The 27341-nt window shown below is 43.9% G+C and overlaps 1 protein-coding gene across 1 annotated transcript in view; it reads right to left on the reverse strand.

Annotated features, from left to right (window-relative positions):
- LOC132387192 (mucin-5AC-like) overlaps nt 1-27341 on the reverse strand; it is a 109400-nt gene that overhangs the window by 11417 nt on the left and 70642 nt on the right. Inside the window, exons 5-14 of the mRNA XM_059959536.1 lie at nt 26007-26102; nt 20733-20930; nt 19784-19879; nt 13038-13133; nt 6797-6892; nt 5769-5966; nt 4735-4830; nt 3836-3982; nt 2154-2249; nt 238-333 (exon numbers count right to left, since the gene is read on the reverse strand). Coding sequence (XP_059815519.1) covers nt 238-333; nt 2154-2249; nt 3836-3982; nt 4735-4830; nt 5769-5966; nt 6797-6892; nt 13038-13133; nt 19784-19879; nt 20733-20930; nt 26007-26102 — 1215 coding nt within the window. The remainder of the gene's footprint in view (nt 1-237; nt 334-2153; nt 2250-3835; nt 3983-4734; nt 4831-5768; nt 5967-6796; nt 6893-13037; nt 13134-19783; nt 19880-20732; nt 20931-26006; nt 26103-27341) is intronic.

Raw genomic sequence — 27341 nt, forward strand, 5'->3', positions numbered from 1 at the left:
ATTCCAGTGAACTGGAATAACGGACCACAGACGTGGGAGGGTGACGGAGAGGAGACACCAGACCTGGTGACCAGACCAGGACGGGGGAAGAAACCAAAACCATTCGGTGTCCCTTCACCGATTCGCTCTCTCAAACCTCCGTCACTCCACGTGACTCCCCTCAGTGGGAGTGAGGAGGAATTTCCAGGACTGAAACCGAGGAGAATCATTCCCTTTGGTGAACCCAACCATGGATACCTGAGCTTGCAGACCCTGCTGGGGTGGTGGACAAACCCGGACCAGGTCCTCCAGTCGCAGACCCCTGGGGTTCCTGAGTGGTGTCCGACTGGGAATCTGCAAAGAGAGTAACAGGGTGGGTGGGGACAGGCGAGCAGCGGATCAGGGTGGAGAGAGTAAATGAGTTGGGGAGTGGTCATCACGAACAGAAACATCTATAATCTACCAGTGTGAAACTGGTCAAACCTCTGGATCTGCACACAACCTAATCCCCTCAGACAGTCCACACCCTCCCTCTTCACTCAATCCTCTCCCCTCAGTGCCCATTGCTCGCTCCTCTGACCCCCCTACCATCCTTCACTCCTTTACCTCACACCAATCTCTCACCCGATGACCATTATGAAACAACCACTTAAATCACAAATAAGAGAAAATCTGCAGATGCTGGATGTCCTGATTAGATGTCTTGGCCTGAAACATTGACTTTTTCCTCTTTTCTGTAGACGCTCCCTGGCCTGTGGAGTTCCTCCACTATTCCGTGTTTAAAACCACTGAAATCCGCTCACCACCAAACCACATCTCTCAGTCCTTGTTCTCCGGCATCGTTATCATTACGTGCCATATCATATCACATGGGTGATCAAGGTCTGTCCGTCACCATGATTGTTCTGGGCAAATTTTTCAACAGAAACAGTTTGCCATTGCCTTCATCTGGGCAGTGTCTTTACAGGATGGGTGACTCCAGCCATTACCAATACTCTTCAGAGATCGTCAGCCTGGTGTCAGTGGTTGCAGAACCCGTATATGTGATGTGTACCAGCTGTTCACACGACCATCCACTACCTGCTCCATGGCTTCACGTGACTCTGATCGTCATCCTGGTGTCAGTGGTTACAGACCCGTATATGTGATGTGTACCAGCTGTTCACACGACCATCCACTACCTGCCCCATGGCTTCACGTGACTCTGATCGTCATCCTGGTGTCAGTGGTTACAGAACCCGTATATGTGATGTGTACCAGCTGTTCACACGACCATCCACTACCTGACCCATGGCTTCACGTGACTCTGATCGTCATCCTGGTGTCAGTGGTTACAGACCCGTATATGTGATGTGTACCAGCTGCTCACACGATCACCCACTACCTGCCCCATGGCTTCACGTGACTCTGATCGTCATCCTGGTGTCAGTGGTTACAGAACCCGTATATGTGATGTGTACCAGCTGCTCACACGACCACCCACTACCTGCCCCATGGCTTCACGTGACTCTGATCGTCATCCTGGTGTCAGTGGTTACAGACCCGTATATGTGATGTGTACCAGCTGCTCACACGACCACCCACTACCTGCCCCATGGCTTCACGTGACTCTGATCGTCATCCTGGTGTCAGTGGTTACAGAACCCGTATATGTGATGTGTACCAGCTGTTCACACGACTTTCCACTACCTGCTCCATGGCTTCACGTGACTCTGATCGTCATCCTGGTGTCAGTGGTTACAGAACCCGTATATGTGATGTGTACCAGCTGTTCACACGACCATCCACTACCTGCCCCATGGCTTCACGTGACTCTGATCGGGTGGGGGTGGGAGGGGCGAGGAGGGTTGCTGCACTTCAGCCACATTTGAGTAGCAGGGTAACAGAAGGAAGAAGCACCTTGCACCTCCTTTGGTAGAGATGTATCTCCACCCCACCAGTTCTCTGCCATCTTATAGCAACCAACCCCGTGGACTGTTCACCACAACAACACTCACTGCCTTTGGAGAGATGATGGATGTCGGTGGAAATTGATGCAAGATGGAGAGAAGGATCAGCTGAACGATCACTATCACCTCACCAGGACGCACATCCAGCAGGTGAATCAGTCTATAAGAGGTTCGATGTCACAGAGCGAGAAACTGAAAAACCCCAATGGACACGAGACCTGATACCTGAGGATCTCTGTCCCTCTGAGACAGAGGATGGCGATGGGGTGGGTTGTCCTGTAGATGATCCTTCGGGCTGATCCATTGTGGAAGCCTCCAGGTCTGGAACAAAGTAACAGAGACATGGGAGAGAGGCAGAGATTAAACAGGGACAATAATTTATAAAGATGAGAGATTCTGCAGATGCTGAAAATCCAGAGCAACACACACAAAATTTCTGGAAGAACTCAGCAGGTCAGGCCGCATCTCTGGAGGGGAATAAACAGTGAATGTTTTGGGCTGAGAACCTTCATCCGCACTGGAGAGGAAGTGGAAAGAAGCCAGAATAAAGAGGTGGGGAGGAGTACAGCTGGCAGGTGATAGGTGAACCGAGGTGAGTGGGAAGATGGGTGGGTGAGGGAGGGGGTGATTTGAGAAGCTGGGAGGTGATATGTGGAAGAGGTGAAGGGCTGAAGGAGGAGTAATCCAATCACAGAGAACAGAATAAAATGATAGAGGAGGGGGACCAGAAGGAGGTCATGGGTTGGTGAGAAGAAGAGAGGGGTTAACAGGGGAGTCAGAATGGGAGTTGAAAAAGAGAGAATTGGTAGAAGGGGGAAATTACTGGACGTTAGAAAAACCAATGTTCATACCGTTAGTTTGGAAGCTACCCAGATACAATATAAGGTGTTGCCCCTCCTGATTTTGGCCTCATCAGGTTAGTGGAGGAATCCTTGGAAAGACGTGTGGGAATGGGAATGGGAAGTTGAATTGAAATGGGTAGACAATGGGACAACAATTTGAAAAGGAGGTCTCAGATCTGAAGAGATACCAAATCCATCCAGTTCAGTTACTCTCCCTCGTGTATGTCTGTGACCAGTCACGAGTCTCAGTCAAAGCCCAGATGAATATTGAGGTCTGAAGAAGGGGAACATGACCCCACCATGGATATGTGAGTTCACAGACCCTGAGTTTCCTGAATTGTGAAGGATCTACAGTCACTGATCCCTGGGGTTCTCAAGTTGAGACTGACAGGGAATCTGTCCCTGAACTAGCAGACACAGCTGGTATGGTGGTCAGACCCAGACCAGGTTTACCTGTCATTGATCCCTGGGGTTCACAAGCTGAGACTGACTGGGAATCTGTCCCTGAACTAGCAGACACAGCTGGTATGGTGGTCAGACCCAGACCAGGTTTACCTGTCACTGATCCCTGGGGTTCACAAGTTGAGACTGACAGGGAATCTGTCCCTGAACTAGCAGACACAGCTGGTATGGTGGTCAGACCCAGACCAGTTTTACCTGTCACTGATCCCTGGGGTTCACAAGTTGTGACTGACAGGGAATCTGTCTCTGAACTAGCAGACACAGCTGGTATGGTGGTCAGACCCAGACCAGGTTTATCTGTCACTGATCCCTGGGGTTCACAAGTTGTGACTGACAGGGAATCTGTCCCTGAACTAGCAGACACAGCTGGTATGCTGGTCGGATCTGGACTGGGTTTACCTGTCACTGATCTGTGGGCTTCTGAAGTTGTATCCCATAGGGAATCTGTACCTGAACTCACAGACACAGCTGGTATGCTGGTCGGATCTGGACTGGGTTTACCTGTCACTGATCTGTGGGCTTCTGAAGTTGTATCCCATAGGGAATCTGTACCTGAACTCACAGACACAGCTGGTATGCTGGTCAGACCCAGACTGGGTTTACCTGTCACTGATCCATCGGGTTCACAAGTTGTGACTGACTGGAGATCTGCATGCGAGCTTGAAGACCCTGCTGTGGTTGTGTTAAAACCCGGACCAGGCTCTCTGGTCGATGACCCCAGGGATTCCCAAGTTGTGTCAGAATGGAAATCTGTAATAAGAAGATATATGAAGGATGGGTAATGCAGTAAATAAGGTTTACATTAGGTCAGGAAGGAACTCAATGGCAGGGAATAGTCCAGGTCAAATCTGTCCTCTAAAATACACACACTCCCCTCTCCTTTGTTCTTTAATACTTTTGTCTTGCACTCTTAAATCCCTCTCCTCACAGCTCCCTCTCTCAGCATTAACTCTGTATCACTCTCTTTTCAGTCTCTCCTTCCTCCCCCCAATTGGAGCGTCACTCTCACTGATCTCTCTGCCCAACTCTCCTCACACAATCATCACTCTCTCTTCACTCGCCTCATTCCTCCCACTCCAGCATCCCGCCTCTATCTCCATCCCTCTCTCCTGTGTGTTTTCACCCATTTCCTTCTGTCCACGAAGTGAATTACTTAAATCCCACTCCGGTCGCTTCTCTGTCTCATCTGTCACCTCACAGTCATTCCTCCTTTCCTCTCTGTGATCATCCTCCCCTCACACAAACATCATCCCTCCTCCCTCGTTCATTCCACCCTTCACTGTTCATTCCTCTCACCCAACTCACTCCAACCCCAACAGAGCCTCAACCTCACGACTCACCAAACACAACCCAACAGACAGGAGAGAGGAACCACTGACTCCACCATTCACACCCCTACCCACAATGCACTGTACATTCAGTAGGTGAACTGGTCCATGGGAGGTTCAACCCCACAGAGTGACAGAGTCTGAATGAACACAGACAGACATGAGACTTGGTACCTGAGGATGTGTCTCCCGCTGGGACAGAGGACAGTTCCTGGGTGTGTTCTCCAGTAGACAATCCTGTAGACTGTTCCAATGTTGAAGTCTCCAGGTCTGCAACAAAGTAACAGAGAGATGGAAAATGGGCAGAGATTAAACTACACAACAGGGACAATAATTTGTACAGACCAGAAATTCTGCAGATGCTGTAAATCTAGAGCAATGCACACAAAATGCTGAAGGAACTGAGAAGGTCAGGCAGCACCTCTGGAGAATAATAAAGAGTCGATGTTTTGGGCCAAGACACTTCGTCAGGACTGGAAAGGAAGGGGGCAGAAGCCATGATAAGGTGGTGAGGAGAGAACAAGCTGCTAGGTGATAGCTGAAGTCAGGCAAGTGAGGAGATATCTGGGTGATGAGCAGGCTGATATGAGAAGCTGGGAGGTGATATGTGGAAGAGATAAAGGGATGAAGAAGGAGAAATCCAAGGAGAGAGGACAGTGAACCAGAGAATAAAGGGATGGATGGGGAGACAAGATGAAAGAGATGGGCAGGAGAGGAGAAGAGAAGGACTAAGAGGGAGGCCAGAATAGCAATGGAAAAAGAGAGAAGTGGGAGAGAGGAAAAACTACCAGAAGTTAGCAAAATTGGTATTTATGCAATCAGGTTGGAAGTTACCCAGAACAGAATATGAGGTGATGCTCTTCAAACCTGTGGGTGCTCTCATCAGTGGGACATAGAATTAAAGTGGGACTCAACCAGAACAATTTGTCAAAGAGATCTCTGCTTAGAAAAGAAACCAAAACCATCCAGTCCTGCTCACAAACTCTCCCATCCAAAATTTCTGTCACTAGTCAGTTCTCTCAGTCAAAGCCCAGATGAATATCAAGGACTGAAGCAGGGAAAGACCACTCCATTCACTGACCCCTCCCTCCCCCCTCACGAAGACCTGAGCTCACAGACCCTGCTGTAGTGGTGAACAAACTTAGACCAGTTTTTTTCCATTGCTGCTCCCTGGGGACCCTGAGTTCTATTCGACTGGGAATCTGTACCTGAGCTCACAGACCCTGCTGTGGTGGTGATCAAACCCGGACCTGGTTCTCCAGTTGCTGTTTTCTGGAATTCCCAAGTTGTGTCTGGCTGGGAATCTGTACCTGAGCTCGCAGACCTCGCTAGGGAGGTGGTGAAACCAGGTCCATGTTTTCCGGTTGGTGATACTTGGGGTTCCCGAGTTGTGTCCAACTGAGAATCTGTATTCAGAAGATATACAAAAGAAAGTTAAAGTAGTATACAAGCTTTATGTTCGATCAGGAACAAACTCAAAGGCAGGAACAGGAGGCTCAAGTCAAGGTCAAATCTGTCCTCTGAAATACACACATTCCCCTTTCCTTTCCTCTTTCATACCTCTACCCTTGTCTCTCAAATCCCTCTCTTAATATCTCCCTCTCCCGGCATTCACTCTGTCTGCATCACTCTCTTTTCAGTCTCTCCTTCCCTCCCTCCAGTTAGAGCATCACTCTCACTGATCTCTCTGCCCAACTCTACTCACACGGTCATCACTCTCTCTTCACTCACCTACATTCCTCCAACTCCAGCATCCCACCTCTCTCTCCATCCCTCTCTCCAATGTGCTTTCTCCCATTTCCTTCTGTCCACGTACTGAATTACTCAAATCCCTCTCCAGTCGTTTCTATGTCTCATCAGTCACCATGCAACTCCTCACAATCATTCCTCTCTTCCTCTCTGTGACAATCCTCCCCTCACACAAACATCAACCCTCCTCCCTCCTGTGTCATTCTCATTCATTCCACCCCTCGCTGTTCCTCCTGTGTCATTCTCATTCATTCCACCCCTCGCTGTTCATTCCTTCCACCCCACTCACTCCAACCCCAACAGAGCCTCATCCCTCACGATTCACCAAACCCAACCTGACAGACAGGAGAGAGGAACCACTGATTCCATCATGCACATCCCTACCCACAATGCACTGTATATCCAGTAGGTGAACTGGTCCATGGGAGGTTCAACCCCACAGAGTGACAGAGACTGAATTGACACAGACTGACATGAGACTTGGTACCTGAGGATGTGTCTCCCGCTGGGTCAGAGGACAGTTCCTGGGTGTGTTCTCCAGTAGACAATCCTGTAGACTGTTCCAATGTTGAAGTCTCCAGGTCTGCAACAAAGTAACAGAGAGATGGGAAATGGGCAAAGATTAAACAACACAACAGGGACAATAATTTGTACAGACGAGAAATTCTTCAGATGCTGTAAATCTAGAGCAATGCACACAAAATGCTGAAGGAACTGAGAAGGTCAGGCAGCACCTCTGGAGAATAATAAAGAGTCGATGTTTTGGGCCAAGACACTTCATCAGTCACCGTACAACCCCTCACAGTCATTCCTCCCTTCCTCTACCTGACCAATGGGTGGAGTTAAGTGTGATTTCTTGATGCTTGTTACTGCTTGTATGTGTGAAGGGGATGGGGGCTTTGGGGTTTTAAGAGTTTTTCTGTCGTTCATTCTTCTGTAATTCATGAACACAATCTCACTATTCCTCTTTTTGCATTATTTATTTATTTCTTTTTGATTGGAACGTACAGGAATATCTTTTATGTCTTGCTCTCCACTGCTGCCAAAAACAACAAATTTCACAAGAGACATTAGTGATAATAAACCTGATTCTGATCCTGAATCTCTGGCCACTGACCATGAATCGATGTCCTCTAGTTATATTCACCCTGATCAGTGGTAATATTTCCAGCAGGACGTCCCACACCACCAGCTTCCGGAACATTCATTTTTCATTCATTTTTAATCTTTTTCTATTGAATTTAAAAAATATATATAAAGACAAATACAAATCAGAGGAGTGGTTATATCAAATACCTATTCCAAGAAAAGTACAAACAACAAATGAGTGTAGACTATTAAAATCATATATAGTATAATATTGAGCTAATATATAAAAGGAACCACAACTCCTCTTAACAATTCAAAAAAAGACTAAAAGGTTTCTATTATTATGAAGAAATAAACCCACTAAACTAACATAAAACAAAAAAAGGAGACTGGGCAGTCCATTTCAGGATCTAATTACAATAAAAAAGCGAAAAATCTTTCCAGTCAAATCTGAAACATCACGCAGAAGAAGAAAAAAGATTAACTAAAAAAGAGAAAAAAGTAAAAGAGAAGAAAATTAAAATCATATGAAAATATTGAATGAAAGGTCACCAGGTTTGGTCAAATTCAAACATCCGACTCCTAATTTTCTCCAAGCATAAACATGACATAATGGAGGAGAGCCAAAAAAATAGTAGGTGGATTAGGATCTTTCCAATACAACCGAAGAGCTCTCCTAGCCAAGAAAGTTGAAAAAGCTATAATACGTTGAGCGGATGCAGAAACATTTCCTGCTTCCTTCGGAGTGATCCCAAAGATTGACCTAAGTGAATTACATTGTAGGTCCAAACCTATGACTTTGGATAACGTTCTAAAATCATCTCTCCAAAAACTATTTAATTTTATACAAGACTGAAACATATGAATTACGGTACCCACCTCAGCATTACATCTATCACAGGTGGGATTTGTATTAGAAAAAATATGCGCTAGTTTAGCTTTTGACATATGCGCCCTGTGCACTACCTTGAACTGAACCAAGGAGTGACGGGCACAGATAGATGAATTGTTAACTAAATGATAAATTTTGTTCCATTGACCATCTGAAAGTGACTCCTGAAGTTTCAGTTCCCAAGCACGTTTAACCTTATCATTAGACATCATTCGTAAATTCATAAGCCATTTATATATAATGGCTACCAATCTTTTTTGAGATGGTTTAAGCTGAAAAATAACATCTATCATATTTGGTAAATGAGCAAATAGATAATTCGGTAATAAATCTTGTAGAAAATTCATAACTTGTAAATATCTAAAAAAAATTGCGTTAGATATATCATATTTATCCACAAGCTGTGAAAAAGACATTGAACAATTCTCTAAAAACAAATCTAAAAAAGTTTTTATTCTCTTAGTTTTCCATATTAAAAAGGCCTCATCTAGAATTGATGATTTAAAAAAACTAGTTAAGATGAATATTACTAGAGAGAACAAAGTTATTCCAATCAAAAAATCTGCAAAACTGATACCAAATATTTCATGTATGTCTAACAATAGGATTGTTAGAGCTTGTCTACCAATCCTAGAAAACAAAAAAAGAGGAGCTCCCAGTAAGGAAGCCAAAGAAAACCCCCTTACCGAGCTCTCCTCCAAGTCAAACCATGAAGGACAATCTTGATTATCTATACCGTAAATCCAAAAAGTAATACAACGAATATTAATTGCCCAATAGTAAAATCTAATGTTTAGTAACACCAATCCTCCATCTTTTTTTGACTTTTGCAGTAAAGGTTCACTCAATCTAGAACGCTTATTATTCCAGATATATGACAGGATCATAGAATGTACTCTATCAAAGAAAGTTTTCGGGACAATGGATGGAACAGCTTGAAACGTATATAGAAATTTTGGTAAAATTACCATTTTTTAGCATTTATTAACCAATTAATGACATCGTCATAGGTGACCATTTAGAAAGCATTAGTTTTGTATATTCAATTAGAAGAAGAAAATTATATTTAAATCATTAAAATGTTTAGTAATTTTAATACCAAGATAGGTAAAGTAATTTTTAGCCATATTAAAAGGTATTTGATCATAATAATCAGAATAATTACTAATAGGAAATAATTCACTTTTATGAAAGTTTATTTTATATCCAGAGACAATACTGAATTCAGTAAATATGGATATCATAGAGGGAATATATTTCCTAGGGTCTGAAATATAAACTAATAAATCATCTGCATATAACAAAACCTTATGTAATTTATCCCCTCTCTTAATACCCTGAACAGAGTTAGAATCCCTAAGAGCAATAACAAGTGGTTCTAAAACCAAATTAAAGAATAAAGGACTAAGAGGGAAACCCTGACAATTTCCTCTATATAATCTAAAATAAGGAGATTTTTGACTGTTAGTTATAACCGCAACCATTGGGGCTTGATAAATCAGTTTTAATCCAGGAAATAAATCCCAGTCCAAAGTTAAAGCTCTCCAAAACCTGAAACAAATAAGGCCATTTCACCCTGTCAAAAGCTTTCTCTGCACCAAGAGAAACAACATTCAGATTATTTGACTAAGGGAGAATGAATAATATTAAACAGTCATCGAATATTAAAACATGAATACCTAGTTTTAATAAATCCAGTTTGATCATTTCAGATAACAGTGGGCAAAAATTCTCAAGTCTATTAGCTAAAATTTTAGAGAGAATTTTAAAACCCACATTCAATAGGGAAATTGGTTTATAAGAGGCACATTCAGAAAAATCTTTTCCTTTTTTAGAAATCAATGAAATTGATGCATCATAAAAAGTTTTCAGAAGATTCCCATAAGATATACAATCAGTGAAAGTTTGACAAAGATGTGATGTAGGCATTTCATTAAAGGTCTTATAAAATTTCACTGCATATCCCAGTGCTTTCGCTAATTACATAGAGGATATAGCCTTGGCTATTTCCTCTTGTTTAATAGGTGCATCTAGTACATTAATATCTTGAGTAGAAACTTCAGGTATATTTATTTTTTGCAAAAATCTATTCATAATAATAGTATTATCAGGGAATTCAGATTTATAATTAGAATAGAAATCCATAAATATCTTATTAATTTCATACGGGTCTAATATTTCAGTTCTATCTGATCTACGTATTTTCAAAATCTGTCTTCTGACCATATTTGCCTTTAACTGACCAACCAACAGTTTACATGATTTAACAACATGTATATAAAACTGACTTTTAGATTTAAAAATTTGCTGTTCAATGGGGAAGGTCAAAAGCAGATCATGTTGTGTTTGGAGTTCAACCCTTTCCTTATATAGGTCTTCACTAGGTCTTACTGAGTACGCTTTATCTATCTCTCTAATTTTATTAGTAATCACTGAGAGTTCCGCTTTGGTTTTCCTTCTTAGATCTGCTGAATATGAAATTACCTGTCCAATAAAGGATTTCATCGTATCTTACATAACCAAATTTGACATACCGTCAATTGTATTAAGTTAAAAAAAATACAGAAATTTGCTCCTTGATAAAACTAACAAAACCTGGATTCTTTAACAATATGGGATTCAATCTCCATAGTGACATTTTCAAAAAATTATCAGAGAGTGCCAGGGTTAAACTCACAGGCACATGATCTGACAGCGCAATGACATCATACACACACTCGTCAACAGAATATAACAACAGTGTATCTAGAAAAAAAAAATAATTCTTGAATATTTCTGATGAACGTGTGAGAAAAAGAAAAATCTTTGTCATTAGGCTGTTTATATCTCCAGATATCGACCAGGCCATATTCTAAAAGAAAAGAGTTAATACAGCTTGCTGCTTTATTAGGAAGCGACGGATTGGTTGATGACCTGAAAATCGCCGGATTTAGGCAACAGTTAAAGTCACCGCACAGGATCAATTTATATTCATTTAGATTCAGTAGCTCAGAAAAAAAGCTTCTTAAAAAAATCAGAACTGTCTGAATTAGATGCATAAACACACACCAGAGCTATCTTTTGAACGCAAATAAACGGTTGACAATTAAATATCTTCCAATTGAATCAGTAACAGTGTTAAAGTGTACAAAAGGGATTTTAGAATTAACAAAACTAGATACCCCTCTAACTTTATTGTTGATAAAGAATGATATAAAGGTCCCTTCCAAATTTAAAAAAGAGATCTTCAAGCTGTCTCTGTACATGAGTCTCTTGCACAAATATAATATCCACATGAAGTGTTTCTAATCTCTTAGCTTCAGGAACATTTATCACCCACAACCATCAGACTCCTGACCAGCGTGGATAACTTCACTCACATCAACTCTGAACTGATTCCACAACCTACAGACTCATGTTCAAGGAATCTACAACACATCATCTCAGTATTATTTCATATTTTATTTCAATAATTTGCCTTATTTCACACATTGGCTGTTTGTTAGTCATTGTTTTTGTATAGTTTTTCATAAATTCTGTTGGATTTCTTTATTTTCCTGTAAATGACTGCAATAAAATGAATCTCTGGGTAGTATATAGAGACAAAGAAGTACTTTGATAATAAATCTTACTTTCAGTGAGTCGACACTATCTGTACACCTCGTAATCTTCTATACATTTTTATATATCCTCAGAATCAGAATAATAATCACCATTGGGCATCACTGGAAATTTGTCATTTTGCAGAAACAGTGCAGTGGAAAACTAAAATTTCCTTTAATTTCTTAAAAATATTTACTAATTTATTGGAAGTTACAGCAGGGTAATGGGTCCTTTTGGACCAACAAGTCTGTGCTGTCCTATTACACCCATGTGGGCAAACATTGAGTAAAAGACAACAAACTGAGCAAATACTAAAGAACAATAAAAATAATGTGTAAATAAACAATAAATATCAAGAACATGAGGTGAAAAGTCCTTGAAAGTGAGTCCATAGGTTGTGGAAACAGTTCAGTAATGCGGTGAGTGTTGAGTGAAGTTATCCCCCCTGGTTCGAGAGCCTGATGTCTGAGGGGTAATAACTGTCCCTGAACCTGGTGGTGTGGGTCCTCAGGCTCCTGTACCTTCTTCCTGATGGCAACCACATGAAGAGAGCATGTCCTGGGTAGTGGAGGTTCTGATGATGAATGCTGACAATGTTCCATGTCGATATGCTCAATGGTGGGGAGGGCTTTATCTGTGAAGGACTGGGCCATCAATTATTTAGAGATTCAACACAGTAACCGGCCCAATGAGCCCCACCACCCATGTGACCAATTAACCTACTAACCCAGACGTCTTTGTAATGTGGTAGGAAACCGACACAGTCACAGGGAGAATGTACAAACTCCTTACAGACAGCAGCAGTAACAATTAAACAAATAGTGAAAATGTCCTGCCTGAATGTCACTCCAAACCTCACCCACCGGACACTTTCATTTCCCCCACCCCTGAGCACCAGGTCTCAGCCCCCCTGCTCTGTCACTGAGCCGTCTCCACACGTCTTCCAGACCAGCCTCCGTCCAAGGCAGGTCATTCCCAATGAGTGAATCACCCTTTCCGGAGAGCTCATGTACTCCTGAGATTGTCAGTGGGGATAGAACGGACTCCATCGTTCACATCCCACTGAGAGACACAGATAACCACTGAATCAGCTCACGAGAGCCTGTCGTCCACAGAGTTGTGGAATGAACCCTCCCCTCAACCCTCCATAGTCACATTTTTCTACCTGAGGACGTGTCTCCCAATGGGACAGAGGATGGTTCCTGGGTGGTCCCTCCAGTTGATGACCCTTTGGCCTGTTCCCTTGGAGAAATACCCAGGTCTAGGATAAAGGAATGGAGACATGGGAGAAAGAAAATCACCAGAACATCGTACCTCTCTGCCACCACTGAATCTCACCTAAAATCTTCATCACTACGGGTGACTCCTGTCATTCGGAGTCGGGATGAAATTCTGGGACTGACAACGGGGATCAGCATTCGATTTGATGATCCCCACCACCAATTCCTGAGCTGTGGACTGTCCAACGTCCATTGTCTCTCCCCCCCCCACCACCCCCACAACTGTCTCCAGCTCCCTCTCAGCACCCCTCCTCCCTCCAGTCCCCATCTTGTATCCCAGACTTCTCTCCCATCCCCACCTACAATCTCCCTTCATTCCTCCTCCCTCCTCCTCACTCCCCTCTCCCCACCACTCTCCCACTTCCCTTCACTCCAGTCATTCCCCTCTGATCCCCCCCCATTCTCCTCAATTTCCCCTCCCCTCTTCCCCCCAACAATCTTCACATTGTCCCTATGCGTGAGAGGGCAGCCCAAGAGTCTCAGGTCACCTCATTGTAGGAAGGATGTGGAAGCTTTAGAGAGACTGCAGAATAGACTTACCAGGACGATGTCTGGATTAGAGAGCAGGTCTTGTGAGGAGAGGTTGAGTGAGCGAGGGCTTTTCTCTTTGAAGTGAAGAAGGATGGGAGGTGACTTGATGGAGATGTACAAGATGGTAAGAGGCATAGATCGATTAGACAGCCAGACTTTTCCCCAGGGAGGAAGTGGCTAATACCAGGGGATGTAATTTTATGTGACTGGAGGAAAGTATAGGGTGGATGTCAGAGGTAAAGTTCTTTACACAGAGAGTGGTGAGTGTGTGGAACACCCTGCAAGGGGAGCTGGTACAGACAGATACAATGTTATGCAGACCTACTCTGAGATCACTCTAACCCTTCCCTCTCATATAACCCTCCAGTTTTCTGTCATCCACTTACCTATGAGTTTGTTAAATGCCCCGAATGTATCTGTCTTTACCACCACCCCTTGCAGGGCTTTCCACACACCCACCTCTCTCTCAATGTAAAGACTTTCACTTCTGACATCCACCCTATACTTTCCTCCAGTCATTTTAAAATTATACCCCCTGGTAATAGCCACTACCTCCCTGGGGAAAAGTCTGGCTGTCTACTTGATCTGTGCCTCTTACCTTCTTGTACACCTCCATCAATCACCTCTCATCCTCCTTCACTCCAAAGAGAAAAGTCTTCACTCACTCAACCTCTCCTCATAAGACCTGTTCTCTAATCCAGATATTGTCCTGGTAAATGTATTCTGCACTCTCGCTAAAGCTTCCACATCTTTCCTACAATGAGGTGACCTGTGACTCCGTCATACATAAATGTGCATGTGAAAATCCCAAAGGGAAGAGGGGAGGGGACACTGAGAAGAAGGGAGGGGTAAGAAGGGAATTACTCCACCCCGCCTCCAATCACCTCGCTTCATCCCACACACCAGACCTTAATCCCATTCCCCACCTCCAGTCTCCTTCCACTTTCCCTTCCCCTGATGCCTCTTTCCAACCCTCCTTCCTCTCCCCATGGTCTTCCCTCCACCCCAGTCTTTCCCTTCCTTCCCATCCATTCTCCTTCACTCTTTCCCATTCCCTTTCTCCCCACCGGGGCCTTTACAATGTTTCCCTGCTCCCCATGTGTGTCAGGGCAGCCTGGGTTGGGTGGTTCTGCTCACCTCATTATAGGAAGGATGTGGAAGCTTTCGAGAGTGTGCTCAGGCTTTTATCACTGGAGTGAAGGAGGATGAGAGGGGACTTGATAAAGGTGTGAAGGATGGGAAGAGGAATGGATTGAATGGACAGCCAGCTATTTCTCCCCCAGGATGGATGTGGCTAATACCAGGGGCCATAATGTTCAAAGCTAAGTATGATTGTTTTTTTTTAGTAATTTATTTTTTATTGAAGTTTATCATTAAACAAATATTTCCATAAGATGTACTTCAGATACTGTGTGTGTAGGCCTCTGTTAGTCTCGATAGACCACGGGTTTGCACCTTGGAAAGTCTCCAGGACACAAGCCTGGGCATGGTTTTTTTATGGAAGACCAGCAGTTACCCAAACTGCAAATCTCCCCTGTCCACGTCACCGATGTTGTCCAAGGGAAGGGCAATAGGACCCATACAGCTTGGCATCAGTATCGTCACAGAGCAATGTTTGTTTAAATGCCTTAGGTGCGGTTAAGTTCAGATACTGTACATATATATCATATAATCATATTTGTCACAAATACTGTAAGGCATATACTTAGAGAAAGGAGAGAAAGAACAATCAAAATAAGAAAACCACGTATAAAGTAGGGAGTGATTTTTTTTTACAACATCTTCATTGACTTGTGAGAATAAAATCAGGCCGATGAGGAGTTATGTAGTTAAACCATTTTTCCTAATATGAATCAAATTTTTCCAACTTATTTACACACAGAGAGTGGTGACTGCATGGATGTTCTGCCAGGGGTGATGGTGGAGTCAGATATATTAGGGGTATTTAAGAAACATTGAGATAAATATTGACATTATCCACACTGGTTCAGGAGCCTGATGGTTTGAGGGGTAGTGTGGGAGCTAAGGCTCCTGTACCTCCTTCCCGATGGCAGCAGTGAGAAGACAGCATGGACTGGATGGTGGGGTCCTTGATGATGGATGCTGCTTGTAGATGTGTTTAATGGTGGGGAGGGTTTTTCCTGTGATGGACTGGGCTGCATCCACTACTGTTCTGATCTTGGGCATTGGTGTTTCCAGACCAGGCTGTCATGCAACCAGTCAGAAATACTCTCCACCACACATCTATAGAAGTTGGTCAAAGCTTTAGGTGACAGACTGAATCTGTGCAAACTTCTCAGAAAGTCGAGGAGCTGCCATGCCTTCTTTGTAATGACACTTACATACTGGTCCCAGGACAGATCCTCTTATCGTACAAGATGTCTGTTCAAGAGTCTGATGACAGTAGGGGTAGAAGCTGTCCTTGAGCCTGGTAGTACGTGCTTTCAGACTTCTGTATCTACTGCCCGATGGGAGAGGAGATGAGAGAATGTCCAGGGTGGGGTATTTGATTACGCTGGCTGCTTTACTGAGGCAGCAAGAAGGGTAAACAATGTCTGTCTGTACTTCTTGCCATAGTAATTCTAATATTCTAATAATGTGTTTTAATGATCTAATAATAATCAGTTTATAATAATAAATTATAACTGAGGACACAGCAGATTTCTATAGATGTACAGTGGAGAACATTGTAACTGGTTACATCACTGTTTGATATGGAGATACCAAAGCACAAGCTTGAAAAAGGCTGAACGTTGTAAATTCAACCTGCTCCCTCATGGTCACTGGTCTCCCCACCATCGAGGACATCTTCCAAAGGCCTCATCTCCTCATGTCCCTTCTCACCTGGAAGATCTTTGGCCTTCAGCATAGAGTGGTGGCCTGACGTCTAATTCCTCCAAATACCTCCCCCTAAACTCTAACCTGATGACTAACTTCCCACTCTCTCCCCAATACCATCTCTACAAACTTATAAAAACAACTAAATCTGCGACGTTATCTTGATGGAGAGCACAGCCAGGCACCATCTTGACCATCTATTGTACAACACTCCCCAGATACCATCTTGACCATCTATTGTACAATACTCCCCAGACACCATCTTGTCCATCTATTGTACAACACTCCCCAGATACCATCTTGACCATCTATTGTACAACACTCCCCAGACAACATATTGACCGTCTATTGTACAACAGTCCCCAGATACCATCTTGATTATCTACTGTACAACACTCCCCAGACACCATCTTGACCATCTATTGTACAACATTCCCCAGACACCATCTTGACCATCGATTGTACAACACTCCCCAGACACCATCTTGACCATCTATTGTACAACACTCCCCAGACACAATCTTGACTATCTATTGTACAACACTCGCCAGACACCATCCTGACCATCGATTGTACAACACTCCCCAGACACCATCTTGACCATCGATTGTACAACACTCCCCAGACACCATCTTGACCATCTATTCTAAAACACTCCTCAGATACCATCTTGACAATCTATTGTACAACACTCCCCAGACACGATCAATCACTGTCATGGGGCTGCTGGACTGATTTACACGTTCCTACACCATATCTTCTGAATAATTGTCTATTGGTGTTGCAACCATTACAATTCTGATAGAAACATATCAAAGGTTAAATTTTTGTGAGAGAACAAAGGACGTCTCATTATGACAGATACAAAGTAACATTTCATAAATGTAAATTGGTCAGTGGATGTAAATAATCTGGAATGGTTTGGGAGGTGGTGGGTGGAGAGATTCCATCAACATTACTGAAGATTTATTCTGGGTAACACACATTGCCACAATCATGAAAAAGGCACACCAGAAGCTATATCTCATTCGGAGATTGAGGAGATTTGCCTGGTTGCCAAAGACTCCAGCAAATTTCTACAGATGTACCGTGGAGAGGATTCTGACGGGTTGTATCACTGTCTGGTGTGGAGGGGCCACTGTACAGGATCAGAAAAAGCTGCTGAGGGTTGTAAACTCAGCCAGCTCCATCATGGGCTCTATCTTCCCCATCATCGAGGACAATTTCAAAAGGAGATGCATCAAAGATTAAAGTTCAGATTAAATTTATTATCGATGCACTTGTTTATTACTGTAATGAACACGAGAAAATCTGCAGAGGCTGGAAATCCAAAGCAAAACACTCAAAATGCTGGAGAAACACAGCAGGTCAGGCAACATCTGTGTAAAAGCGTAAACACTCAATGATTCAGCCCAAGACACTTCTTCAGGACTGAGAGGGATGGGGGAAGATGCCTGAATTAAAAGGTGGGGGTAGGGGAGAGAGGTTAGCTGGAAGGTGATAGGTGTAGCCAGGTGGGTGGAAAAGGTCAAGGGCCAGAGAAGAAAGAATCTGATCAGAGACCAGAGTGAACAATAGTAGAAAGGAGAGGAGGATGTGAACCAGGGATAAGTAACAGTTGGGTGAGAAGAAATAAAAGGTCAGAGTGGAGAATAGAGGAAGTAGGGGGAGGAGGGGGGAATTTTGTTCAGCAGAAGGAGAAATCGATATTCATACCAGCAGGTTAGACGGTAGAGAATGAATATAATGTGTTGCTCCTTGACCTTGAGGGTGGCCTCATCTTGGCACAAGAGGAGACCATGGATCAACATGTCGGAACGGGAATGGGAATAGTCATTAAAATGTTTGGCCATCAGGAAATCCCGCTTATGATGGATAGTGCGGAGGTGCTCGAGAAGCTGTTCCCCCAGCTTACGACAGGTCTCACCATTGTAGAGGAGGCCACACCGGGAACACTGGACACAACAGACAGCAGATTCACGGTTGATGTGTTGCCTCACCTGTTTGGGGCCGTGAATGGAGGAGAGGGAGGAGGTGCCGGGGCAGGGGTAGCACTTAGGCCACTTGCAGGGGTAGGTGCTGGGAGGGAGATTAGTGGGGAGGGATGAATGGAGAAGGCAATTGTTGAAGAAGCGACCACAGGGAAAAGCAGAGGGGTGGTGGGGGGGGGGGGGAAAGGTAAAGATATGTTTCGTGGTCTGATCTCTTTGGATATGGCTGAAGTTTCAGAGCATAATTTATTGGAGAGGGAGGCTAATGGGTGGTAGATGAGGAAAAGAAGTACTCAATCACTATTATGACGGTCGGAAGATAGATGTACGTGAAATGGAGGATTTGCGGGTGAGGGAGGGAAAAATCCGTTCTTTAAATGAGGTGGACATCTCTGATGTCTTGGAATGGAAAGCCACAACCTGTGAACAGATGTTGCAGAGCTGTGGCGGTGCAACTTGAGTCAAGATGAGGCCACCCTCAATATGAAGGAGCAACACCTTACATGGGTAGTCTCCTACCGATTGGTATGAAAATCCATTTCTCCTTCCAGTAAGTAAAATTTACTCCCCCACACCCACCAGAGTCCAAATCTGTCCTCTGAAATACACACCCTCCCCTCTCCATTGCTCTTTAATACCTCAGTCTTTCACTCTTAAATCCCCCTCTTCAATTCTCCCTCTCAGTATTCACTCCGACTACATCTCTTTTGTCAGTCCCCCCTCCCCTCCCTCCAGTTGGAGTGTCACTCTCACTGATCTCTCTGCCCAACTCTCCTCACACAGTCATCACTCTCTCTTCACTCGCCTCATTCCTCCCACTCCACTATCCCACCTCCCTCTCCATCCCTCTCTCCTGTGTGTTTTCACCCATTTCCTTCTGCCCACGTACTGAATTACTCAAATCCCTCTCCGGTCGTTTCTATGTCTCATCAGTCACCGTGTAACTGCTCACAGTCATTCCTCCCTTCCTCTCTGTGACAAACCTCCCCTCTCACCTCCATCACTCCTCCACTCCCTCCAGTATCACTCAGTCACTCCACACCTTTCCACTCAATCCTCCCACCCCACTCTCTCCAACCCCCAACAGAGCCTCATCCTTCACGACTCACCAAACCCAAGCCAACAGACAGGAGTGCAGAACCATTGACTCCATCATTCACACCCCTACCCACAATGCACTGTACATCCAGTAGGTTTACTGGTCCGTGGGAGGTTCAAAGTCACAGAGTGACAGAGACTGAATGAACACAGACAGACATGAGACTTCGTACCTGAGGATGTGTCTCCTGCTGGGACAGAGGACAGTTCCTGTGTGTGTTCTCCAGTAGACAATCCTGTAGACTGGTCCAATGTGGAAGCCTCCAAGTCTGGAACAAAGTAACAGAGAGACGGGAGATTGGCAGACAACGGGGTCAAGCAGTTGTACAGACGAGCGTATCTCCGGATGCTGTGAATCTAGAACAATGCACAGAAAATGCTGAAGGTCCATCAGCACCTCTGGAGGAGAATAAACAGTCAAAGTTTTGGGCCAAGATACTTCTTCAGAACTGGAAAGGAAGGGGGCAGAAGCCCGAATAAGAAGGTGGAGAGTGTACAAGCTGGCAGGTGATAGGTGAGGCCAGGCAGTGAGAAGATGTCTGGGTGTGTGAGCAGGATGATGCCAGAAGCTGGGAGGTGATATGTGGAAAAGGTAAAGAGGTGAAGCAGGTGAAATCCAACGAGACAGGACAGTGGACAATGGATTAAATAGATGGAGGAGGGGGACCAGAGGGAGGAGATGGGCAGATGAGGAGAGGGGAAGGGCTGAGAGGAGAGCCAGAATGGGAATGGAAAAAAAGGGAAGTGGGAGGGAGAAGAATTTACTGGATGTAAGAGAAATCGATATTCATGCCATCAGGTTGGTGCTGACCCTGACAGACTATGAGGTGTTGCTCTTCAAACCTGGGGTTGATCTCATCAAGTCAGAGGAGGCTGTGGACAGTCATATCAAAAGGGAATGGTAAGTAGAATTAAATTGGGTAGCCACCGGAACAAGAATTTGACAAAGAGATCTCTGATTTGAAAAGAAACTAAAACCATCTAGTCACCATTCACCACCTCTCCCTCCCAAAATTTCTGTGACTGGACACGTCTCTCAGACAAAGCCCAGATGAATATCGAGGACTAAAGGAGGGAAAGATCATTCTATTCATTGACCCTCACAAACCCCATCATGAATACCTGAGCTCAGAGACCCTGCTGGGCTGCTGGTCAAACCCAGACCAGGCTCTCCTGTCGTTGTTTCCTGGGCTTCCCAAGTTGTGTCTGACTGGGAATCTGTACCTGAGCTCAAAGACCCTGCTGGGCTGGTGGTCAACCCTGGACCAGGCTCTCCGGTCACCGATCCCTGGCGTTCCTGAGTTGTGTCCGACAGAGGTTCTGCAATAAGAAAAAATACAAAGGAAGGGTAAAGTAGTAAACAAGTTTTACATGTAACGTTTATGCGATGGGCTGGTATATGTCAAGGGGAAAATTCCAGCCACTTGCCAACCCCGCCTCCCGTATAAGCAGATGCTGTGGAAAACAAGTTAACACAGCGTCGCACACACAATATCAAGCTCACACCGGATACAGTTATAGATTATACTTTAAGGACTTTACTAGAACTAAGTGATTACTAACGATACAGTATATATGAAGGAAAAGAAAATAAAGAAAAAGGCGCCAAAACGTATCAGTCAGTTTAGTGCACATCATTGGAGATCAACCATCGAACCGTTCGACGGCTCTTCGCTCTCCTCCAACCTCCACAACCTCGCACCTGGGACCACCCGGGTGGTCGACCGAGCAGTGCGGCACACGTCCACCTTCTTCGGCATCTTCTTCCCGACTCTCGAAAAGACCGCAAAAACCCAGTTCCCAAATCCACAAGGAAAAAATGACATCCAACCCCACTGGTTAACAAATGAATACAATCCCCGTTATAACCATATAACCATATAACAATCATAGCATGGAAACAGGCCATCTCGGCCCTCCTAGTCCGTGCCGAACTCTTAATCTCACCTAGTCCCACCTACCCGCAACTCAGCCCATAACCCTCCACTCCTTTCCTGTCCATATACCTATCCAATTTTACCTTAAATGACACAACTGAATTGGCCTCTGCTACTTCTACAGGAAGCTCATTCCACACAGCTATCACTCTCCGAGTAAATACCCCCTCGTGTTTCCCTTAAACTTCTGCCCCCTAACTCTCAAATCATGTCCTCTCATTTGAATCTCCCCTACACTCAATGGAAACAGCCTATTCACGTCAACTCTATCTATCCCTCTCAAAATTTTAAATACCTCGATCAAATCCCCCCTCAACCTTCTACGCTCCAATGAATAGAGACCTAACTTGTTCAACCTTTCTCTGTAACTTAAGTGCTGAAACCCAGGTAACAACCTAGTAAATCGTCTCTGCACTCTCTCTAATTTATTGATATCTTTCCTATAATTCGGTGACCAGAACTGCACACAATATTCTAAATTTGGCCTTACCAATGCCTTGTACAATTTTAACATTACATCCCAACTTCTGTACTCAATGCTTTGATTTATAAAGGCCAGCGTTCCAAAAGCCTTCTTCACCACCCTATCTACATGAGACTCCACCTTCAGGGAACTATGCACTGTTATTCCTTGATCTCTCTGTTCCTCTGCATTCCTCAATGCCCTACCATTTACCCTGTATGTTCTATTTGGATTATTCCTGCCAAAATGTAGAACCTCACACTTCTCAGCATTAAACTCCATCTGCCAACGTTCAGCCCATTCTTCTAACCGGCATAAATCTCCCTGCAAGCTTTGAAAACCCACTTCATTATCCACAACACCTCCTACCTTAGTATCATCAGCATTCTTACTAATCCAATTTACCACCTCATCATCCAGATCATTTATGTATATTACAAACAACATTGGGCCCAAAACAGATCCCTGAGCCACCCCGCTAGTCACCGGCCTCCATCCCGATAAACAATTATCCACCACTACTCTCTGGCATCTCCCATCGAGCCACTGTTGAATCCATTTTATTACTCCAGCATTAATACCTAACGACTGAACCTTCTTAACTAACCTTCCATGTGGAACTTTGTCAAAGGCTTTGCTGAAGTCCATATAGACTACATCCACTGCCTTACCCTCATCAACATTCCTCGTAACTTCTTCAAAAAATTCAATAAGGTTTTTCAAACATGACCTTCCACGCACAAATCCATGCTTGCTACTCCTAATCAGATCCTGTCTATCCAGATAATTATTAATACTATCTCTAAGAATACTTTCCATTAATTTACCCACCACTGATGTCAAACGGACAGGTCTATAATTGCTAGGCTTACTTCGAGAACCCTTTTTAAACAATGGAACCACATGAGCAATACGCCAATCCTCCGGCACAATCCCCATTTCTAATGACATCTTAAAGATCTCCGTCAGAGCTCCTGCTATCTCTACACAAACTTCCCTCAAGGTCCTGGGGAATATCCTGTCAGGACCCGGAGATTTATCCACTTTTAAATTTCATAAAAGCGCCAGTACTTCCACCTCTTTAATTGTCATAGGTTTCATAACTTCCTTACTTGTTTCCCACACCTTACACAATTCAATATCCTTCTCCTTCGTGAATACCGAAGAGAAGAAATCGTTCAAAATCTCTCCCATCTCCCTCGGCTCCACACATAGCTGACCACTCTGATTTTCTAAGGGGCCAATTTTATCCCTCACTATCTTCTTGCTTTTAATATAACTGTAGAAACCTTTCGGATTTACTTTCACCTTATTTGCCAAACCAACCTCGTATCTTCTTTTAGCTTTTCTAATCTCTTTCTTAAGATTCCTTTTAGATTCTTTATATTCCTCAAGCAATTCCTTTACTCCATGCTGCCTATATCTATTGTAGACATCCCTCTTTTTCTGAACCAAATTTCTAATATCCCTTGAAAACCATGGTGCTTTCAAACCTTTAACCTTTCCTTTCAACCTAACAGGAACATAAAGATTCTGTACCCTCATAATTTCACCCTTAAATGACCTGCATTTCTCTATTACATCCTTCCCATAAAACAACTTGACCCAATCCACTCTCTCTAAATCCCTTCGCATCTCCTCAAAGTTAGCCTTTCTCCAATCAAAAATCTCAACTCTAGGTCCTGTCCTCCCCTCCATAATTATATTGAAGCTAATGCGATTGTGATCACTGCACCCGAAGTGCTCCCCAACACATACATCTGTCAGCTGACCTATCGCATTCCCTAACAGGAGATCCAACACTGCCCCATCTCTAGTTGGTACTTCTATGTATTGTTGCAAAAAACTATCCTGCACACATTTCACAAACTCTAAACCATCCAGCCCTTTTACAGATTGAGCTTCCCAGTCTACGTGTGGAAAATTAAAATCTCCCACAATCACCACCTTGTGTTTACTACAAATATCTGCTAACTCCTTACACATTTGCTCTTCCAACTCATGCTCCCCATTAGGTGGCCTATCAAACACTCCTATCAGTGTTACTACACCTTTCCCATTCCACAATTCCACCCAAATAGCCTCCCTAGAGGAGCTCTCTAATCTATCCTTCCAAAGCACCGCCATAAGATTTTCTCGGACAAGCAATGCAACACCTCCTCCTCTGGTCCCTCCTACTCTATCACACCTGAAGCAACTAAATCCAGTAATATTTAGTTGCCAATCACACCCTTCCTGCAACCATGTTTCACTAATAGCTACAACATCATAATTCCAGGTATCAATCCACGCTTTAAGCTCATCCACCTTTCTTACAATGCTCCTAGCATTAAAATAGATACTTTTAAGTTACTCTCCACCTCCTCCTCTCTTTTTATCCCTAACAATGCATTCAAATTTATTATCCTTTTCTTTCATCTCCCCTACATCTTCGGGCTGAGCGCATCCCTTCTCCATCACCTGACTTTCCTCCCTCACACTGTCTCTTTACTTGCTCTACTGGTGAACTAACCTGCTCTCCCATAGTTTCCTCAAATTGATTCCCGCCCCCCCCCATCTTCCTAGTTTAAAGTCTGCCCTGTAGCCCTAGCAAACCTCCCCGCTAGGATATTGGTCTCCCCAGGATTCAAGCGTATCCCGTCCTTCTTGAACAGGTCACGCCTGCCCCAGAAGAAGTCCCAATGATCCAGAAACTTGAATCCCTGCACCCTGCTCCAATCCCACAGCCACACATTCATCCTCCGCCTAATTCCATTTCTACTCTCACTGTCGCGTGGCACAGGCAGTAATCCCGAGATTACTGCCTTTGCGGTCCTTCTTCTTAACTGCCTTCTTAACTCCCTATACTCTCGTTTCAGGACCTCTTCCCCTTTCCTACCTATGTCATTGGTACCTACATGTACCACGACCTCTGGCTCCTCACCCTCCCACTTCAGGATATCTTGGCCGTGATCAGAAACGTCCCGAACCCTGGCACCAGGGAGACAAATTACCATCCGGGACTCCTGATCACTTCCACAGAACCACCTGTCAGAACCCCTGACTATCAAGTCCCCTATTAATATGGTCCTCTTTCTTCTATCCCTACCCTTCTGATCTACAGGGCCGACCTCTGTGCCGGAGGCCCGGCCAGCAATTCTAAACCTAAACAGGCTGCGAGAAGCTTCGAGAATGCTCTGCAAGACAACACTCTCTCACTAGTTAGCATAACAAAGAAGCAGATTTACTTTTAACGAACAAAGACGCCATTTTGAATTAACATATGCAGTACATAAGGAAGGAACTCAATGTCAGGAACAGGAGGCTCAAGTCCAGGTCAAATCTGAAATACACACACTCCCCTCTCCTTTGCTCTTTAATCCCTCCACCGTTGTCTCTCAAATCCCTCTCTTCACATCCCCCTCTCTCAGCATTCACTCTGTCTGCATCACCTCCGTCAGTCTCTCCTTCCTTCCCTCCAGTTGGAGCGTCACTCTCACTGATCTTTCTGCCCAGCGCTTCTCACACAGTCATCACTCTCTCTTCACTCGCCTCATTCCTCCCACTCTAGCATCCCACCAATCTCCCCATCCCTCTCTCCAGTGTGTTTTCACCCATTTCCTTCTGTCCACGTACTGAATTACTCAAATCCCAATCTGGTCATTTCTATGTCTCATCAGTCACCGTGTAACTGCTCACAGTCATTCCTCCCTTCCACTCTGTGATCATCCTCCCCTCACACAACCATCATCCCTCCTCCCTCCTGTGTCATTCTCATTCATTCCACCCCTCGCTGTTCATTCCTCACACCCCACTCACTCCAACCCCAACAGAGCCTCATCCCACACGACTCACCAAACCCAACCCAACAGACAGGAGAGAGGAACCACAGACTTCATCATTCACACCCCTACCCACAATGCACTGTACATCCGGTAGGTGAACTGGTCCATGGGAGGTTCAACCTCACAGAGAGACAGAGACTGAATGAACACAGACCGACATGAGACTTGGTACCTGAGGATGTGTCTCCCGCTGGGTCAGAGGACAGTTCCTGGGTGTGTTCTCCAGTAGACAATCCTGTAGACTGTTCCAATGTTGAAGTCTCCAGGTCTGCAACAAAGTAACAGAGAGATGGGAAATGGGCAGAGATTAAACAACACAACAGGGACAATAATTTGTACAGACGAGAAATTCTTCAGATGCTGTAAATCTAGAGCAATGCACACAAAATGCTGAAGGAACTGAGAAGGTCAGGCAGCACCTCTAGAGAATAATAAAGAGTCGATGTTTTGGGCCAAGACACTTCGTCAGGACTGGAAAGGAAGGGGGCAGAAGCCATGATAAGGTGGTGAGGAGAGAACAAGCTGGTAGGTGATAGCTGAAGTCAGGCAAGTGAGAAGATATCTGGGTGATGAGCAGGCTGATATGAGAAGCTGGGAGGTGATATGTGGAAGAGATAAAGGGATAAAGGAGAAATCCAGACCAGACCACCAGATTCAGGAACATTCATTTTTCATTTATTTTTAATCTTTTTTTATTGAATTTAAAAAATATATATATAAAGACAAATACCAATCAGAGGAGTGGTTATATCAAATACCTATTCCAAGAAAAGTACAAACAACAAATGAGTGTAGACTATTAAAATCATATATAGTATAATATTGAGCTAATATATAAAAGGAACCACAACTCCTCTTAACAATTAAAAAAAAGACTAAAACATTTCTATTATTATGAAGAAATAAACCCACTAAACTAACATAAAACAAAAAAAAAGGAGACTGGGCAGTCCATTTCAGGATCTAATTACAAAAAAAAGTGAAAAATCTTTCCGGTCAAATCTGAAACATCACGCAGAAGAAGAAAAAAGATTAACTAAAAAACAGAAAAAAGTAAAAAAGAAGAACATTAAAATCATATGAAAATATTGAATGAAAGGTCACCAGGTTTGGTCAAATTCAAAAGATGTATCAAACGTCCGACTTCTAATTTTCTCCAGGCTTAAACATGACATAATGGAGGAGAGCCAAAAAAATAGTAGGTGGATTAGGATCTTTCCAATACAACCGAAGAGCTCTCCTAGCCAAGAAAGTTGAAAAAGCTATAATACGTTGAGCGGATGCAGAAACATTTTCTGCTTCCTTCGGAGTGACGTAAGTGGATTACATTGCAGGTCCAAACCTATGACTTTGGATAACGTTCTAAAAACATCTCTCCAAACATTATTTAACTTTATACAAGACCGAAACATATGAGTTACGGTACCCACCTCAGCATTACATCTATCACAGGTGGGATTTATATTAGAAAAAATATGTGCTAGTTTAGCTTTTGACATATGCACCC

The sequence above is a fragment of the Hypanus sabinus genome, unplaced genomic scaffold, assembly GCF_030144855.1.
Source record: "Hypanus sabinus isolate sHypSab1 unplaced genomic scaffold, sHypSab1.hap1 scaffold_162, whole genome shotgun sequence".
NCBI classification, from domain to species: domain Eukaryota; kingdom Metazoa; phylum Chordata; class Chondrichthyes; order Myliobatiformes; family Dasyatidae; genus Hypanus; species Hypanus sabinus.